The 18379-nt window shown below is 39.6% G+C and overlaps 4 protein-coding genes across 9 annotated transcripts; 3 read left to right on the top strand and 1 right to left on the bottom strand.

Moving 5' to 3' along the window:
• The first annotated feature begins 51 nt into the window (after positions 1-51).
• LOC141848721 (non-specific phospholipase C1-like) lies at positions 52-4200 on the top strand. Its single transcript, XM_074736766.1, has 3 exons — positions 52-1200; positions 3422-3598; positions 3721-4200. The coding sequence occupies exons 1-3, from the start codon at positions 75-77 to the stop codon at positions 4038-4040; spliced, it is 1623 nt and encodes a 540-aa protein (XP_074592867.1). The 5' UTR covers positions 52-74; the 3' UTR covers positions 4041-4200.
• A 537-nt stretch (positions 4201-4737) lies between these two features.
• Positions 4738-11969, top strand: LOC141848508 (C2 domain-containing protein At1g53590-like). Its single transcript, XM_074736542.1, has 12 exons — positions 4738-5085; positions 5860-5934; positions 6118-6261; positions 6531-6626; positions 6723-6854; positions 7703-7855; positions 7945-7986; positions 8594-8642; positions 10084-10176; positions 10264-10447; positions 10737-10863; positions 10942-11969. The coding sequence occupies exons 1-12, from the start codon at positions 4960-4962 to the stop codon at positions 11752-11754; spliced, it is 2034 nt and encodes a 677-aa protein (XP_074592643.1). The 5' UTR covers positions 4738-4959; the 3' UTR covers positions 11755-11969.
• A 370-nt stretch (positions 11970-12339) lies between these two features.
• Positions 12340-15235, bottom strand: LOC141811690 (O-fucosyltransferase 13). Of its 6 annotated transcripts, none has more exons than XM_074699723.1 (6): positions 15068-15235; positions 14904-14998; positions 14717-14802; positions 14515-14603; positions 14210-14431; positions 12340-13258 (listed from the first exon to the last, which is right to left on the bottom strand). In XM_074699723.1, exons 1-6 carry the CDS (start codon positions 15196-15198, stop codon positions 12526-12528), a joined length of 1356 nt encoding a protein of 451 aa, XP_074555824.1. In that variant the 5' UTR covers positions 15199-15235; the 3' UTR covers positions 12340-12525. The 6 variants fall into 6 exon arrangements, with proteins under 6 accessions (XP_074555824.1, XP_074555826.1, XP_074555825.1 ...); XM_074699725.1 differs by having other exon boundaries at positions 14717-14787; XM_074699724.1 differs by having other exon boundaries at positions 14904-14995.
• Positions 15236-15421: 186 nt separating this feature from the next.
• LOC141811693 (uncharacterized) lies at positions 15422-18058 on the top strand. Its single transcript, XM_074699729.1, has 4 exons — positions 15422-15818; positions 15884-16108; positions 17440-17465; positions 17556-18058. Exons 1-4 carry the CDS (start codon positions 15435-15437, stop codon positions 17794-17796), a joined length of 876 nt encoding a protein of 291 aa, XP_074555830.1. The 5' UTR covers positions 15422-15434; the 3' UTR covers positions 17797-18058.
• Positions 18059-18379: the final 321 nt, after the last annotated feature.

Raw genomic sequence — 18379 nt, 5'->3', positions numbered from 1 at the left:
TTAGAGTTCTTGAACCAAAACCCCGCACCCAATCTCGTCCTTCAGGCCAGGAGGAGGAGCACGCGGCTCCTCCTATGTCCGGCGTCGACATGGATTCGGAGGCTCGACGCATTGGGCAGCGTCGCCGCCTCATTGCCGCTCTCTTGCTGCTCTCCCTGGTGGCCTCCGCCCATTGTCTGGACGCCGGACGGACGATCAAGAAGAGGAAGAAGCACGAGATCAAGGGGCCAATCAAAACCCTAGTGATCCTCGTGATGGAGAGCCGGTCGTTCGATCACATGCTCGGCTGGCTCCGCACCGAGGGCGGCCGCGCCGATATCGACGGCCTCACCGGCCGCGAGTCCAATCGCCTCAACGCCTCCTCCTCCGAGGTCTTCGTCCCCTTCGGCGCCTCCCACGTTGACTCGGATCCCGGAGACTCCTTCCAGGCCATCGGCGAGCAGATGTTCGGCTCCGAGGATGCCTCCTCTGTGCCCGCCCCCATGGTCGGATTCGCCCAGCAGCCCCAGAGCATGGGCGATGGCATGGCCTCCACCGTCGTGCGCGGGTTTACCCCCGAGGACGTCCCCGTCTACGCCGCCCTCTCCGAGGAGTTCGCGGTGTTCGATCGGTGGTTTGCCTCCGTGCCGGCCTCTTCCCAGCCCAACCGCTTCTACGTCCACTCTGCCACCTCGCACGGCGCCTTTAGTAACGTCCGCCGCGACCTCGTCCAGGGATTCCCTCAGAAGACCATCTTCGATTCCCTCGACAATGAGGGCCTCAGCTTCGGCGTCTACTACCAGAACATCCCCTCTGTGTTCTTCTTCAAGAGCCTGCGAAAGCTCAAGCACCTCGTCAAGTTTCACAGATTCAAGATCGCCTTCAAGCAGCACGCGATGCTGGGCCGGCTGCCCAACTACGTCGTTATCGAGCAGCACTATTTCGATACCCAGCTGTCACCAGCCCATGACGTAGTCAGAGGGCAGCGGCTCGTGAAGGAGGTCTATGAGGCTCTCCGGGCGAGCCCGCAGTGGAATGAGACGGCTCTGCTCATCACCTACGATGAGCATGGCGGATTCTACGACCATGTGTCTACCCCTGCCACGGGAGTGCCTAACCCGGACGGCATCATTGGCCCTGACCCGTTCTACTTTAAATTTGGCAGGTTGGGAGTCAGAGTTCCCACCATCCTCGTCTCACCGTGGATCAACAAACGCACAGGTAAGTCGGCCTTCAAGCATTTTTTTATTACTTGATCGTGATATCTATACTGACCATATCTTGTTTCATGATTTCCAAATACAAAATGAATAATTTGTGGATCTGATTTTAAGATAAAAGAAAACTGATGCAACGAAGTAGTTTTGAAACTGGAGATAGATGAGAAAACAAGAACCTGAAATCGCTTTAGACGTACCAAGATGGATCCTTGCTTTAGTGCTGATTGAACATCATCTCATTCGCCTCAAACCCAATTGTGAACATCTTTCGTGTGTCTGATGAACTTTGAGAGGAAGATATATATATTTTTTCCAGCATTTGAGCATCAAACAATCACAATAGAAGTAAATAAAATTTGTGAGAAGCGACAAGGGAAGTGGGATGAATGCTATGTATTTTTGGATGTCTAAACGAGTTGCTAAAAGATCTCAAGTTGCAACCATTGAATTATCCCATGAAGACAAATGAAAATGATAGCTCCAAGCATACTCACATTCAAGCATTAGCATTTTCCTATTTCCAACATGTTCTTAGGGGTTAAAAAAGTCTAGATACTACCTGCTATCCATCTAGACCTAGTTACTATTCACATGCTTGCTTAGGAAAGTCCTTTTTTGTATATAGACAAGTGTGTAATCACACAAGATGAATATATGACTACTAAGCAATGTCTGAAGAACCTTTTGTTTCTTGTAGTTCTTTCTAATTAACCACTTTGGTGCCACCCAACTTTAATTTTCTTGAGTTACAATACTGTGTAACAAGTAGCTCATATTAGTGCATTGTTCATACATAATTTACATGATATTGATCAAGCATAAAGCCCTCCCCTTGCATGTGTCAAGTTCATCAGTTATCTTGCGATTACTTCCTCGCTAGACTGTAGCATTATACTTAATTTTTTAATTCTCCCGGTGATTTGGAGATCACTAATGCTATAACATCTAGCATCCACTTTCAGTGAAGAAATGATATTCTATAGCTGTAATTTGGTCTTACTTATAAACTGCCTATTCAATCAGATGAATTGGCACGGTTTTGGGTAAACATTTTCTGCAACCTGATATGATGTGAAGTTTTGACAACTGAAGGGAGATAGGATGAATGCTTCCGATGCTAATTTGGTTTAAACATGGAGCAAGGAATGATTGACACTTGATATGTCTACATCACTAGTCCGAAATGCTTAAGCTAAGGTAGTATATTTATCTAGGCTACATGGACATGTAGTATCTCAGAACCAATCAACAATCTCCAATATGGAACTGAATTGTGGCATAATAATTTCTTCACTCTAGTCTATTTTCATTGAGGGATGAGACGAAAGAAAACAGGGAGCATGGATGTTTTTTTCCTAAGCAAGAAAATAATCCAATGTCCTTGCTTACCTCCGTGAAAACTGTGGGTGGGGTTTATCATCCTCATATAAAGGCCCCAGTCTAACTCAATCTCAATAACATTCCTCTTTGTGGTTGGATGATTTTGCCAAGCTTGGTAGGTCCTACAAAGAAACATTGTGCAACAATCTGGTTTGTTAACATAATTAAATCTTTAACTTGATAGGTTCGAACCACTGCCTCAGAATACATGTCCAAAATGTGAAGCCTATGTTAATGGTGGTACGGTTATCTACTTATATAGTTCTTATCAGTTGATACAATTAGACGATGACTGAATCTAATGCGGGACTTAATCAGGTTTTATAAGCATAGCGACAGTGATGTGGCCCTACTAGACTACATTATTTTGTTGGCAAATACAACATATTTTATGAAATAACAAATATTCTTAAAGGCTCAGTGATTTTGATTCTTCTGGTATACAAAATCTATAGTCCTTTACCCACAAAATTTGGATAGTTACAGAGCTTAATCAAGAAGATGTTATGGCCAATAAAAAGGCTGAAGATCTTTACAATGTTCAGCGAGCCAACATCACTCCTTAAGCTGCTTATTAGTTCTCCTCCCCTAAGCAATGAAATTTGGTTAGGTTTTGTTATGCAAAGTGCATTGAAAAGTGGAGTATCTGTAATAGTACAAGTTCAAGATGAGTTATTTGTTCATTTTATCCAAATGATATTTGTTGGAATAGAATGCAAAATTGTTTGAGCTTGTGTGAAGCATTTTATTAGCAGTGTTTTTTTTTTTCCAGAAACCTGTACATCCTACTCATCTTCTTCCAAAGCTCACACATTTCTCGATTTGAAATGTCTCCCTTGCAGTAATCCATGAACCTAAAGGACCAAAGCAAGATTCACAGTTTGAGCATTCTTCTGTTCCAGCCACGGTAAAGAAATTATTCAACCTGAAATCAAATTATCTCACAAAGAGAGATGCTTGGGCTGGGTCATTCGAGAGCTACTTCTACCTGAGGAAGACACCCCGAACGGACTGTCCAGGTATTCATTTTATTCGTCATGTTTTTTTTTCTGTTCAGTTCTGAAGTTGGTCATCCACGTCGGAAGCTGGATCTGTCCCAAGTAGTATCACTTCGCAGCTAATGTTTATCTCTCAAATTCAGAAAAACTCCCTAAAGTGAAGGCCCTGCGACCATCGAGACAGAGCGAGGGCAAAGTCCTCTCGAAATTCCAGCTTGAGCTAATCCAACTCGCATCTCAGCTCAACGGAGATCATGCCCTCAACACTTACCCGGACATCGGCAAAGGCATGACCGTGGCCCAAGCAAACCGGTACACCGGCGATGCAGCCGCAAGGTTCCTAGAAGCCGGACGGGCGGCTCTAATGGCCGGAGCTAATGATTCAGCCGTCGTCACAATGCGGTCGGCATTAACCAGCAGGACTTGTGGCTACTATTCCAGTTCTTCAGCTCAAAGTTGCTGATTCTGTAACAAAATAGATACACCATACTGTAGGCAGGATATAGTCGTGTGTCATAATAAATAGGAATTTTTGCCTCTTGTGAATTCAGTCAATCCCATCCAGACAGATGATCTTTGTAATCATGATGTTTAAAAATAAATAAATAAATTTTTTCCTGTCATATTCTCAGAATCCATCCATGTATGGATAGATACAAATGCCAGTCGTGAATCCATGGAAGGCCTCTCGGCTTCCATGCTTCGCCGGGAGGAGCTTGCAGCGGGGGCGGCGGCGGCGGCTGCGGCCGCCAAGGAAAGTAGTGCGGCTCCAGCTTTGGACAACAACGAAGAAACAATCGATTAACTAACCCAATAAAAAAACGTTAAATAAATAAAGGACTAATAATAGTGGAGTTAATCAAACACGATCCTCCCCGCTGGCCACTACTTGGGACTATCCGTCCATCGCCCATTCTCATCCATCCGATCACAATCTGACGGCGACAACAAACTCCTCTCTTCTGCCGACATGCCGAATGTGGATAATTATCTCCGTCTTGCCCCACCTGATCGTCTTCGTCAATCTTTCTTTCTCACACACGTCGTTTGTCGATTGCAAAAAGTTACGAGTCGAGTCACGATCTCTTTGGCTGCCCGCTGCGTCGGGAACGCGTCTTAAGTCGTGGCTCGACGGATCAATTTAAGGCGGCCGTTAATTTCACCGTCCTCTGCGTCTTCTACCTCTCCAGTCTCCACTACGCTTCAATTGCTCTTGCGGTTACGACTTCGTCTTCGAACTCGAGTGCGCTCGTCGCTGCCGTCTTCGTCGAATTCGATCGGTCGCCGGGATCTCGAGGGTTCTGCCTTGGCGGCGGGTAGGCGGATCGTGGAGGATTGATGTAGGCCGGCGATAGCCTGGATCGGGCGATAGAGGCGGGAGGATGGACATAACGGAGGTCTCGATCTTGCATCACATCGCGTTGGTTCTGTTGCTGCTCTGCGGTCTCGTGCGGTTGGGTTGGGCTCACCCGGTCGTCTTCCTCGTGTCGTTCTTGTACCTCTACGCGGTAAGGAAACTATAAATTGATCAGTGGTTGGAATGGTTCTTCTTTCCCGGTCGTCTTCTTTCTTTTGTATTTCCTTTTAGTTTCTGTTCGTGAAATTCAAGTTTTTGATCGGCGATTTCTAGTTTATGAAAGTGGTTTATTTTGTGAAATTAAATGGAATTCATTTTTGGTGAACTGTTAATTTGGTTGTGCTCTTGGTGCTTTTAAAAAGGAAAAAAATTCTGAAATATGTTTCCGAAATTGTTCGAGTTTAGGGTGGAAGCCAAAACTGGGTAATTTCAGTGAACTAATCCCCAAAGTGTTGTTTGCAATTTGACGATGAATAGTCGATGCGCTTTAAAGTAAAATTATATCATCTGAATCTATGTCTATTTATCTGGACTTTGACTTGGGATTTGAGGAATTGCGAGCTTTCAAAATAACCAAGTTGTTTGTTTAAGCTACTGAAAGAAATTGGAGATTTATGCTCTAATATATTCTCTTTTATGGATACCGTGATGCATCAAACATCTTTGTTTAATTGACTTGGTCCACCAAGATCGATGATTGAAAGTCAAAAAAAGCGGAGAGTATAATTCATTATTTTTTCATTTCTGTATTTGGGTTCTTAAATTATGAGCTGTCATCCTTTTCTTTTGCTTCTTCAAAATATTTGATTCTGCATTGTTTCTTTTGAATATTTGGAAAATCTTATTTTGACTTGCATTAGATCAGCATTCCTAATCAATCTTAACTGCTCCATCATTTTGACACTTCTTCTTCCCACTATTGCAGGTCAATGCTCGCTATACCTTGAGATTGCAGAAACGTTTACAGTTCGAAGAAAGAAAATATGCCAATCAGCGAAGAGTATGCATGATGATATATTTCTTCTTTTTTTTTCTCTCCATGCTGTTAGAACTATTGATACTTTTCCCCTAAAAAAATGCTAAAAGCATATTTTCTCTATCGTCTCCTTGATCATTCCTGCTGGAACACTTTTTTTATGCCATTAATGTACTGATTTTCTTTTTCCATTTGTTGGTGTGGCAGCTTCTCTCTGATACAGAATCAGTTAGGTGGTTGAATTATGCTGTCGAGAAGATATGGCCAATATGCATGGAACAAGTTGCATCCCAGCAATTCCTCTTGCCTATCATACCCTGGTTTCTAGACAAGTTCAAGCCCTGGACAGCTGTATGGACTTCAACCTATATTTTTCTATGATTGTGAACTCTGTTATTTACCTAGTAACACTTGTCCCTCTGACATATTCAGGCTATATTGCGAGCTTTAGTAGCATGCTTAGGATGTAATATTTTCCATGAGTCCTGTGGCTAATATTTAGAAATAAATCAAAATTTATATTTACCAACAATTCAGCAAATGTATTTGTTGAACTTTTGGTAACTTAGGGTATGTCGTTCTGTAATCTACATAATTATTGTTCTGTCTTTGGTTGGCAGAAGAAGGCAGTTATGCAGCATCTTTACTTGGGTAGGACCCCACCTATGTTTACGGATATTAGAGTTCTTCGAGAATCAGTAGATGATGACCACCTGGTGCACATTACTGTTCATTCTTTTTCATTATTTAGACAGTTATAATATGATGCTGCGGTTATTTTATTGATGCCTTAGTCGTGGCCATTAATACAGGTTCTGGAGTTAGGGATGAATTTTCTTTCAGCAGATGACATGAGTGCAAAACTTGCAGTACAACTAAGGAAAAGGCTGGGATTTGGCATAACAGCAATGATGCATATAACAGGCATGCATGTAGAGGGAAAGGTACATAGATCAATCTTCATTTCTTACTAGTAAAGGTAGCTTTGCAGGCTATGCCTATCTGGATTTCTGATCATTGTGATTGTTATGATATTTCATGGGAATTGTCTACACATTTTCTTAGTAAGTTTATTTAGTGTGTTTTACTTGTGCTCAGATTTCATGGGATATTGGTTTGAACAACTTGTCGAGCTTGCTCGATACTGATATACAAAGTGGTACACTGAAATGGAAATACAGATATCATCTAATAGCAAATAGAAAAAAAAAAAAAGCACTACCATAGCTAAGTAATTTTATCTGTGTTCTCTTGGAATGAAAATTTATTATTTAGTATTTACTGGTCTGTCCAAAATTCCAAATTACTACCAAAAATATGGCTTGTTCTTCTTGGAAGAAAAAGAAATTAATTAAAAACCACTTAACAAGAAATTCAACAATTTCTCATCATGGACTTTCAGTATATTTTTCCTAACAGAAGAAAATATTACATTTTTGTATTTGCCTGAAAGGAAAAATAGAACTTCCTTTTCCATTTCAGACCACAACTACAAGCCATGAGTCTCAACTATTTGGGATCTCCCTCAGTTTTAAAACAATTATGTTTTCCTTCATATTAAACATCACTTTTTCCCCCATTATAAGTAATGTCTATCTCGACCATTTTAAAGGATAGTCAATTATTTCAAATGAACTTATATTTTTGTTTTTGGCTTTAGAATTGCATCTATAATGACAATTCTTACTATTGATTTTATGAGAGAGATAAAAGAAATAGGTTATGAGGAAATAGGAAAGAAAATTTATCTGAACCATTATCTTTTGACATAAATTTTGATTTTTTTCTGTAGATTCTCGTAGGAGTCAAATTTCTTCGGCAATGGCCGTTTATTAGTCGAGTTAGGATATGCTTTGCAGAGCCCCCATACTTCCAGATGACTGTAAAACCCATATTTGGGCATGGACTAGATGTCACTGAAATACCTGGGATTTCAGGATGGCTGGTAAGTAAAGTAGTTAACTTTACTCTCAAGTAGTCTCAGCTCCACGACGCACTCCTCCCTATTAATACTTCCATTTGTTGCATTTGTAGGACAAACTGCTTGATGTTGCATTTGGGCAGACATTGGTTGAGGTTAGTGAGTTTGTTCTTCATCTCTCTCTCTCTCTCATCTATAGTCTGTTCAATTAATAATAAAGTTTTCATTTCAAATAGATATGTTAGCTAAATGATAATGCATGATCTTGAGAAAGTATATCATCAGTGAGTGAATAATATTTATATTAGACCCTTGATGCTTTATGTTGTTTTAACATGTTTACCTATCTGGATTATTGATAACAATACAGATAAATAAATCACAGTTTGTTTATTCATCGTGAATGAAACCGTTGTCAGTTGGTTGGTACTTAATTTTATTAGTGGGTGAAAATTTTGATACATCTATATTGGGTTATTTGTTAATTTGACACTGAAGAAAATTTAAGTTCTTCCTAGAAAATTTAGAATGGTATTCACTTCATTTTGTGATTTCTAATTTCATGATTGTTAGTTGTGCTGCTGATCTTCATAACCAATTGAAGCAATTGGAAATGAGAATACAACCAAGTATACAAGTTATTATTAGAGATTTAATTGGATTGTCCTCGGACCTTAATTATCCAAGATAGTTTTAATGAACTACTGATTTCTGTTTACCTTTATTTCTGGCAATGTAATTATTGTCAATATTTCTTCACAGCCAAACATGCTCGTTGTTGATGTGGAGAAATTTGTTTCTGCCACTGAAGGTAAAGGGTATCTATTCATCTTTTGTTTATCAAGTTAAATCTACCCTTATATTAGTTCATTGTATTGTGTTTTGCTAGTTATAACACCAATGGTTAATTTTCAATTTCTTTCTATTTCCCAAAGGCGAAGTTTGTCATTTTACTCTACAATATTCTTAAAGGCTTATGATGTTACTTGTAATCATGTTTTAGATGTGGTCTGCATGATAGAGAAGTTGTGTGATGTTATGTATACTTTTCCCCAAGATAACTCAATCTATCGGCTACATTTTTAATACATGCTAATGGTAGCTAGCATAGTGCAAAATAATATGGTTGGTTCTCTATTTAAGAAATTAGACTGGTTTTTAATGGGAGATAGTGTGGACCCTTGAAATGCCAGCGATATATCCAGACGCTGATGGTATCATTTGAAAGCAAAGTCGAATAAGACCAGTGTATTACCAATCAGCTAGATTTGTATGGTTGAGTATCTTTGTCTTTGGATTATGATTATTATGTCCAAGTTACAGGGATAAATCATAGTTCGAATATTAGGTTCTTCCTGTTAATAGAGGCATGCAAATTGAAGATGGGAAAAGAGAATGTTTGGTATATTTATGGGAGCTGGAGCTTACAAGAAATTGGATTGTGTTCATAGGAACTTATGTTCCCATGCTTACTTACTGAGTGAGGCTTACCCTGTTATTTTTTTCATGGACGATAAGATTAGTGCATGTAATTATCTGCCACATTTGTCCATTATCCATCTAATTGATGAACAAACTGGAGCTATCTTTTTATAGTCATTAATAAAACTTCACGAACTTTATTTTGGAGTGCAACTTACATGCTTGCACTTGTCCGGTCTGTGGGTGTAAGTAGAAGAAAGCAGCTGAAAATACCTCAAGATGACTTGTAAATTGCATTTACTGTTATCTTTTATTCTCATATACACGCCACTGTCAGCATGACTAATGTCTAAGCAATTTATAAGGAAATGAGGAGTCATCTAAGCATGTAGGATGTGAATAACAATAATACAAATCAATACTATCTCCTAACTAAGATTTAATAAAATGTAATATCACTTTGTTCTAGTTTCCTTTATTCATATTTTTAATTCTAGTTGATCTTGGCTGTGAACCTCTTTTTGGTTATTTCATGCTTCTTACTTATTACTGTTTTATTTTCAGTGTTCACATACTTATTTTATCATGACTAACTGAAACATGACCAAATCCATATTCTTGTTTAACTAAACTTAACAGATGCATAAGCATGTACATCTTAAGTAAATATGAAGAACATCAGACATTTTTGAAGTGTTTTCAATAATTTGTTAATAACTATCTCTGATTTCATGTTCTTCTTGTCCGTCGAAGTGAGTTGTATTTTTCTGTTATCTTAATTTGTTTCACATTAAGCGATCTGTTAAACCATGTTTTCTTGGAAATTTTAGAAGATTGGTTTACTGTGAAAGAAAAGCATCCTATTGGATATGTGAAATTGGAGATGTTGGAGGGTGCGGATATGAAACCAGCAGACCTGAACGGTAGGCTGCTTCTACCCTTGCTCCTTGATATAATTAGTTTTATCATCACTCTAGAAATTATCCCATCTTGTTACAAAATTGGTGCAGGACTTTCTGATCCATATGTCAAAGGACAACTTGGTCCTTACAAATTCCAAACAAAAATTCAAAGGAAAACATTGTCCCCAAAATGGCTGGAAGAGTTTAAGATCCCCATCAGTTCATGGGAGTCGCCAAATTTACTTAGCCTTCAAGTTCGTGACAAGGATACCATTTTCGACGACATGCTTGGGTTTGTAAAGAATTTAACATATTATTGATAGTGTTTTTTTGTTTTTGTTTTGCGATATGACAGATCTCTTATTTTTGCTTGGATCCATATCAGTTATTGCTAGATGAAGCAAAAAACATACTACTGTCGCTAAGGACTTTCCACTTATTTTTCATGCTGCATATTATTGTTTTCTGCTTTTCAAATAGCAAAAACAAATGTATCAACAAGTTGAATTCATACGTTTGCTTGTTTTTACTATTCAGTTGTGTGGCAATTTACTAAATTTACTTTTTTATGTGCCATGCAGAAATTGTTCAGTAAGCATCAACGATTTGAGGGGTGGACAAAGGCATGATATGTGGTTGGCACTGCAGAATATCAAAATGGGCAGGGTCCACTTAGCAATAACAGTGATTGAAGAAGATTTACAAAAGGTAAGCTCTCTGCTGCTGCTCATGATCCTTGTGCATATCGGAGCTTGATAATCTTAGCTCGAATCAGAAACTTTACAGGAGCATAAAAATCTCAGTGACAATGAAATATCGAAAGCTACAGAACAAGTGTCGAGCAAACCAGATGAAAGGGGGGTTGAAAATATTGGTGATGGAGAACATCCTAAAATGACTGATGACTTCGAGGCCATTGATGTTCAGGGGCAAGAAAAGACGGGGATTTGGGTGCACCGTCCTGGTACCGACGTTTGCCAAAAATGGGAGCCACGAAAAGGGCGCGCGAGGCAACCTGAGACCAAAGTCCTTCGGCAAGAGATCACAAGCAATAAAAGCCCAACTCCATCACCATCGTCTGGGTCTCATGACAGTGACTCTGATAGCGATGCAACCACTGATGGAAAGAAGGTTCGTCTTAAAAGGATCAGGAAGAGCCTGCACAAGTTGGGTTCAATGTTCCACCGAAGTCCAAAGCAGCAAAATCCCAAAGAGGATCAAAAGGAAGCTGCTTTCGCACCTACCACTCCACATGTTAATTTACCCCCAGTGGGGGAGAAGCGGACTTCGGTGAAGATTGTGGTATCGGACAAAAACGACGAAAAGAGTCTAGAGTTGGGAGAAGGCAGCTCCAAGATGGATGAGGTAGAAAGCCCGGGAAAAAATAGCAGTGCGCAAACTCCTAAGAACTTCATGAGCAAGAGTTTTAAGAGCATGCTTAGTAGGAAGGATTCCGGCAGGCTCCGGGTATCGGGAGCCGAAGACGATGATGCTTTAGTGGATGATCCACTAGTAATTCCTGGATCGCCGTTAAGCACTAACCAAAGTGCCAATGCCGATGCCCATGCTGCAGAAGAGGGATCTGTTCAAACAAGATAAGACGGTAATGTGTACCGTACGTGTTCATTTTGGAGTATCGTATTCGTATGTGTTGTATACTGTACAGTGATAGAGTTGTGTGTGTTATGAGTCAGGTAAAAGTCGTTGAAAGAGTTGCTTTGTATCATCGTTATTTTTCTGTTTTCGTATTCCGTTGAATTTTGTTTTTATGTATATGGTTGAACCGTCAAATTGAATACTTGCTTTTAAAGTCAGTGCCCCTCGTCTATTTTTGAATATTGTCTACAAATTTCTCGATCGGAACACCAAGAAAAGAAAAAAAGTAGTTTTTATATTTTGTATAGAACGTAGCGATCAAACTGTAGTGACAGTTTTAAATGAACTATACTTTCAGTATAACAAGAAAATTACAATCCTTCAAAGAGGAATTATCATAATTACAGTTTTTTTGAAATATTTCTAAAAATTTATTAAACTCAATATCTTTTAAAATGATCTTTTTTAAGATAAAGATATTTATTATATTATTCTAAATTATTTATCTGTTAATGGCAGATGTATTTTGATTGTATGGGAAAAAAATGTTAATTTTTATTGAGCTTAAAAATTTACCCAAGACTATAAAACAGCAATGATCACAGGGTTTATGCCCCTCACAACCTGTGTGGCAGACAAAACTCAGAGGTCATAAACAACAAAATATTTCTTAGTAAAAGGTGAATCTTCAGCATTAGCTAATATTTAGTCGCTTGTCTTTAAAAGAACAGTTAAAGTTACACCTCAAAAATCCTTTCTTCCAACATGACTTTTTCACAAAATTGAATCACAAAAACAATCTGGTAAAGCAGTACCCCTTCCCATCACAAAATCTTCCCTGTGAGATTTCCATAAAGCATCGGCCAGCTCCGCCCCTTTCAGCCCACTTGAAGTAAAGTTTGCAAAATCCCTCCGGCTCAGAACCAATGTTCTGTGATGTTCATTCACTGCTCTCATTGCAGTTACCATCTTGTCCATGTTTCCAAAATAAGTCGCTATATATGCGTCGCTGTTAATCGAAACATAGTAATCCAATGCGGCTTTAGTGTTGCCATGCATGGTGAGAAAATCTTCTGTTTTCAAGAGAGATGATTTAGTATGTGTGTTGGTGTAGACAGATGAGAAGCCTTCCGTCTCCATAAGACCATCACCAGCTGCCAAATAGATTGAAGTATTGGCAGGGATTTTAAGAGATTGGAGGATAAATGCTGTTTCTTTCGGTGTCAGAGGGCATTTCCCACGATTCTTCCAAGCGCGTGCAGCATCACCAGTCCATGGTTTTCTATCGCTGCGTGCAGATTCAATAGAGTTCATGGATGCCAAGGAGAGTCCAGAGTATTCACATTGGCTGTATGCCACCATATCAGGTTCAAATCTGAGATGTAGAGAAAGGAAAGGTTTTGGTATCAATTTGAACAATTCAGAAGCTTTTGCCTCCAAGGCCTTATTGAGACGCAGTGCTCTATAACACCCCTGACAAAGGGCAGCCTTAGCATATAGTGGATACCTAAACCAAAGGAAAATCATTAGGATTATCATTGTTAACAATTGTTTTTTTTTTCTATGTAAGAAAAGAAACAATTGGCGTAACCTGTGATCATTGTTAAATCAAATAAAAATTAACCAGATTTAAAATAATTGTATTGTTTGCGAATAGCTATTCAAAAAAATTGTAGAATTAAGAGATTCACATCTACACCAGTACATATAATATATGCTAGTTGGAATTAGTATATCTAGATTAAAAGAAGCATTTAAAAGCTAAAAGATTTTAGATAGAGCAATCTCTATTTTGATGGGCATGCCCTTCCAAGAAGCATTAATTCACTGAATTTAGGGTTAAGATGCTGGAAAAGATCATTTTCCATGAATAAATGGATATTGTTGGTTTTGAGACAAGAGTTCTGGAGAATCAAATGAAAGCAAAAATAGGTGACATAGCACAAGAAGATTCCCCAATCAAGATTTAACAACATGATACCTCTAGTTAATTTCTCATACACACAACAGCTTGCTTCTCCTTTTCACAGAAGATAGTATTTAAATAATCTAACTAATCCCTTAGCATCCTCATGCATATCAATAATCGCATGATTCAGTAATTAAGAGCATAGGCTTCTAGTATTACAGCAATGCTCAAAAACACTTCATCTACGGAAATCTTAATATCAACTAATGTGGGAACAACTGAAAAAACAAACATCAGTGCCTTGTTATTCTAGGAAAGAATTAGTTTCTTTTCTTTGCAAAAGACATAGCTAATTGGGTTAGTTATGTATCTGCCATGTTTATGTGCACATCACAAGAAGCAAAAGAATTATGTTTTTTCATTAATTCATATTTGATTTTTAGTATGATATGGTAAGCATCAATTTAAATGTCTAGTAGAGCAACAAACTTGTCTTTAACTTTGTTGATCCTACAACATTTGCTATAGTTAATGGTTTTTGAAGAATACCTGTCTCTTCTCTGGCTCATAGCTGGTGTTAAAGATATAAAACGATGTTCCAGCAACGCAGGGAGCACTGCCTCAACATAATCAAACTGCCCTTTTCGCTTGCGGCAATCCACCCTGAAAGGTTCTGTTGAAGCAAACTCTTCAGGCAACTCTTTCACAACTTCGACAAAACCTTGAGTTTGTTGAATAAAGTAGTCTACATCAAATACATCGGCGAAGCCACTGATTGAGATCAAAATTTTCAATCAGCAATAATTGGCTAACGATCATTCAACACTACTTTTTCAGCATTCCTACAATCATACCTCGACTCATTCCAGTAAGCGGCCACCTCAAACTTTGGCAATACCAGAGTAGCATTTAGGATTCGAGCTATGCCGATCCCGTCGCAGAACTGAAATTGGGCATAAAGCAACGACTTTTTCATCGCCATGAAGTAAATCAAGGAAAGACGAGGAAAGTAAAATAAATAACATATATTTTACAGATAGATTGAATCGCACTCACGTCGCGTCTCATCTGATTAAGGCCGCCATAGCAATCCACCCGGATGTACCCGTTGGTCTTCGCGGGCAGGGCTGCAGCATAAGAATCTTAACCCCGCTACGATAAAAAATACAGTTTGAGCAGATCTCATCAACAATAATCCAAACCCTAACCCTAATGATGGACCGAGACTGAAAGGGGGGCAGACCAGCTAAAGATGCGTTCTTCCACCAATTGCACGGCTTCCAATCCACGACCCTTCGCGCGCTCCAGATGTCGGGCTCCTCCGGCGAGAAGGACCTGCTGAGAAGAGGATAAGATGAGATGTGACGGATCATGGGAGGGAGGGAGGGAGATAGATCTAGCACTCACTCGAAAGGATCAGGAGCGGTGGGAGATAAGAGGAATGCTGCGAGGAGGAGAATAGGAGGGAGTAGGAGGAAGGAAAGCAGGATGCAGCGGAGCACCGGATGCACTCGGTGGCGCCACGAGGCCGACGACATCACGATCGCCGAAGATGGTTCCCGTTGGCGTGTTTCTTCTTGTTCAGGAAAACAAAGATGTAAATTACTGTTCTTTCTGGGCCTTTTGCGAAAATAAACCCCTCAAATTGGCACATATTAATTTTTTCTTTTAAAAAATCGCTTTATTATTATTTCAAAGATATTTCGAAAATTAGTTCCTGGTATTGGAACACGCTGCGCGTTATCCTCCCGCTCCCCGCCGCCGTCCTCGCCAGATGCTCCGTTCACACACCCTCCTCGCCCACTTCGTCCCCTTCGCTTCCTCCTCCCACCTCTCGCCGCTTCCTCCTCTCCTCCTCCTTCACCGCACCGCCGCCAGCGGTTTCAATTTGCCCCGCGCTTCCGCCGGCAGGCCGGTCCCCTTCGCCGCGCTCCGACCATTGCTCGCCGATCTTCCTGAAAATGATGGTTCGCCGGAGGATGCAAGAGGCATCGAGGACGGTCCCGTTGAGCTCCCTTCCTCTACCGGGTCCTCCATATTCGCAATCGACGATAACCCTACCCCTCTCCAGGTCTCCACCAGCGTGCTCCTCACCGGCGCCATCTCCGTCTTCTTGTTTCGAGCCCTGCGGCGCCGCGCCAAAAGAGCCAAAGAATTGGTATCCTTCTTTCCCTCTCTATGTTCATTTTCCTGCCCGGATTTTAGGAATCCGATGTCAAACAGAGATTGCGATCGAGCGGAGTGGAGAAGCCTAAAACCCTAAAGGATGAAGCTTTGGAGAGATTGAAGGTGATTGGCGCATCGCCATTGGAGGCAGGAAAACCACCCTCCCCACTGCAGGCATTGCTAGGCGGTATTGCGGCTGGGGCCATCGCCCTCATACTCTACAAATTCACAACCACAATAGAGGCTGCTCTCAATCGTCAGACCATTTCTGATAATTTTTCGGTTAGTATCCATTGGCAATTGTTTTTGCTCTATTATTTTTCATCTCCCAAATTGAGTATCATCTGTGACCGTAAACATGTTTGTTCAAAGAAGATGTTATAGTCAACTAAAACTAGACATGCATAGTCCTGTCCCCATTGCCGCGCAGTTTCTGGTTTGTTTGAAACTGCCTAAAAGTAGATGCAATAGTCGATCTGCATATACTAAGAACAAAGAACAAGCTTAGATCCAAAGATCCTCAAGAAGTTGCTAAACGAGTTCTTTTTAGCTGATTTATTGTTGACATACGTCAAATTGTTTGAGGCCCATCTATTGTCTTTACATCTGATATGGTATACTGAGCTTTGGACTTTTAGTAGGGTGGAACTTCTCTTATTATTCCGATCTGATACAAGTGATTACTTTTAGTTACAGTTAGTGAATTTTGTGAAGTTCATTTGATAAGCCAAAGAATGAGTGTCAAAGAATGCTCTAAAGAGTTTTGAATCACTTTTCAGGAGACTTCTTCTTTAGTTTTCAGAGTTTCATATTGTTTAAGGTTTGGTGGGTCTTGAAATTCAGAGTGCTCTCGTTGTGAAACAAAATTGTTGCATTTTAGGAGATGATTGTCGATAACCAAAAGAAGCATCACGAGGCTTAAAATGAGAGAGTCTTGACCATTAGAAGACTTGGTCTGACATGTTGAGGAGTTGTGATCCAAGTTGTCAGCCCGTCATTTCATTGTCGAGCTATTGATTAGTCAACGAGTTTACTTACCATCAGACCTCTTAACAACGACATCATAATACACTAGAAGAAATTTGAGACTTGGATAATTCCCTACAGATGCCTTGCAGAAGTCAAATTGAGTAAAGTGCTATGGTCCTCAAAAGTCAAAACTGAGTTCCTTGTGGAAATAGTTGAAGTAGATTAATTGCTCCAATGAAAAGAAAGACTGGAAGGAGAGAGAAGAAGCGGAAGAAAAAAAAAGAAGAGATTTTGAAAGCTTATGTTTTCATCATTGGCAGATATAACATATTATATGTCTAAAACATATTATATGTATGAAAAATCTAGCCAGCATTTTATGAATCCTCTTACTTTTTATCCTTTCATTGTTTTCTGCTATTTGTTATCCTGCGAAAATATTGAATCTCTTACTAGGCTGTTGATCTGTAAATATAAAAGAAGTTATTCATTTATGTAACTTAAGGTATGCAATCAATGGCCTTTTTCTTTTTTCTAGCCACTGAAAGAATGCTTCTCAGAAAGCTTTATGTTTTCTGGAAGATGATTTACTACGAAATGTATATTTTTTCCTAATACAACTTCATTACGATGTTGTTGTTCAGGTCCGTCAGATAACGATCACAATAAGGTATGCCCCTTTTTCCTCATGCAGTTTCTTACTTGTCTTTTCCCGCTGGGCACTTGCAAAGATCTGATCTGTGTTTAAAACAATTCTCAGGACTATTGTCAATGGGATTTGCTATCTCGCAACATTTGTCTTCGGTGCCAATTCAGTCGGCTTGATACTCTACGCCGGACAGTTAGCTCTTGGTTCCTTCAGTGAAAGTTCTAATGCGCCTGCCATAGTAAAGGATGATACTCAACCCAGTGAAATGGCTCCAGCAGAAGGCACTGCTAATGCTTTGGAATCCAGAACAGATGAACTGCCACAGAACTCAGACGAAACTAAATCACCATAAAAAAAAAATGCCTGTTTGTATTTGTATGTGTAATTTAGTTATGCATTTCTGTGTTTTCTTTGCATTTCATGGATGCTAAACATTTTGAGCTCAGTGGGAACTGCAGTGCGATATCCTAAAACACGGGGAGGGAACTTCTGAGATGAAAAAGAAAAGGATCCAGTTTATTATTGTTGTAATAAAAAAATTGTTTTAACTACACAAATGATTTATTCATCGTATTAATCCCATTGATCTGGCACAGAGAATTTATTTCTTTGTATATATTTTGTAAATGAAAAAAATAGATGCGTTTGCCGGGAGTCGAAGCTTGGTCTATTGCTTAGAAGATAATTATCCTAACCGTTGGACTACAAATGCTTTTGTAGTTATTCCATTGATCTGATGGAATTTATTTCTTTGTATATATTTTGAAAATGAAAAAATAAATGCGTTTGCCGGGAGTCGAACCCGGGTCTATTGCTTAAGGCAATTATCCTAACCGTTGGACTACAAACGCTACAGTAGTAATTCCATTGATTTGACATAAAATGTATTTCTTTGTATATATTTTGAAAATAAAAAAAATTTTCTTTGTATATAT

The sequence above is a fragment of the Curcuma longa genome, chromosome 17 (genome assembly GCF_044706935.1).
Source record: "Curcuma longa cultivar G26 ecotype Majalengka, Jawa Barat chromosome 17, ITB_CL_G26_1.1, whole genome shotgun sequence".
Lineage (NCBI taxonomy): Eukaryota > Viridiplantae > Streptophyta > Magnoliopsida > Zingiberales > Zingiberaceae > Curcuma > Curcuma longa.
Note: the sequence above shows the minus strand (reverse complement) of the source record. Positions and strands in the feature narration are given on the sequence as shown.

Excerpts from the sequence above, each read along its gene's own strand:
- LOC141848721 (XM_074736766.1), top strand. The coding sequence starts at position 75 with ATGTCCGGCGTCGACATGGATTCGGAGGCTCGACGCATTGGGCAGCGT. Across the intron at positions 1,201-3,421 it reads GTGGATCAACAAACGCACAG|TAATCCATGAACCTAAAGGA; the intron begins GTAAGTCGGCCT and ends TCTCCCTTGCAG. Across the intron at positions 3,599-3,720 it reads ACCCCGAACGGACTGTCCAG|AAAAACTCCCTAAAGTGAAG; the intron begins GTATTCATTTTA and ends TCTCAAATTCAG.
- LOC141848508 (XM_074736542.1), top strand. The coding sequence starts at position 4,960 with ATGGACATAACGGAGGTCTCGATCTTGCATCACATCGCGTTGGTTCTG. Across the intron at positions 6,855-7,702 it reads GCATGCATGTAGAGGGAAAG|ATTCTCGTAGGAGTCAAATT; the intron begins GTACATAGATCA and ends TTTTTTCTGTAG. Across the intron at positions 10,864-10,941 it reads TTGAAGAAGATTTACAAAAG|GAGCATAAAAATCTCAGTGA; the intron begins GTAAGCTCTCTG and ends GAAACTTTACAG.
- LOC141811690 (XM_074699723.1), bottom strand. The coding sequence starts at position 15,198 with ATGTCGTCGGCCTCGTGGCGCCACCGAGTGCATCCGGTGCTCCGCTGC. Across the intron at positions 14,604-14,716 it reads TTAATCAGATGAGACGCGAC|TTCTGCGACGGGATCGGCAT; the intron begins GTGAGTGCGATT and ends GCCCAATTTCAG. Across the intron at positions 13,259-14,209 it reads ATGAGCCAGAGAAGAGACAG|GTATCCACTATATGCTAAGG; the intron begins GTATTCTTCAAA and ends CCTTTGGTTTAG.
- LOC141811693 (XM_074699729.1), top strand. The coding sequence starts at position 15,435 with ATGCTCCGTTCACACACCCTCCTCGCCCACTTCGTCCCCTTCGCTTCC. Across the intron at positions 15,819-15,883 it reads CCAAAAGAGCCAAAGAATTG|AGATTGCGATCGAGCGGAGT; the intron begins GTATCCTTCTTT and ends GATGTCAAACAG. Across the intron at positions 17,466-17,555 it reads CAGATAACGATCACAATAAG|GACTATTGTCAATGGGATTT; the intron begins GTATGCCCCTTT and ends AACAATTCTCAG.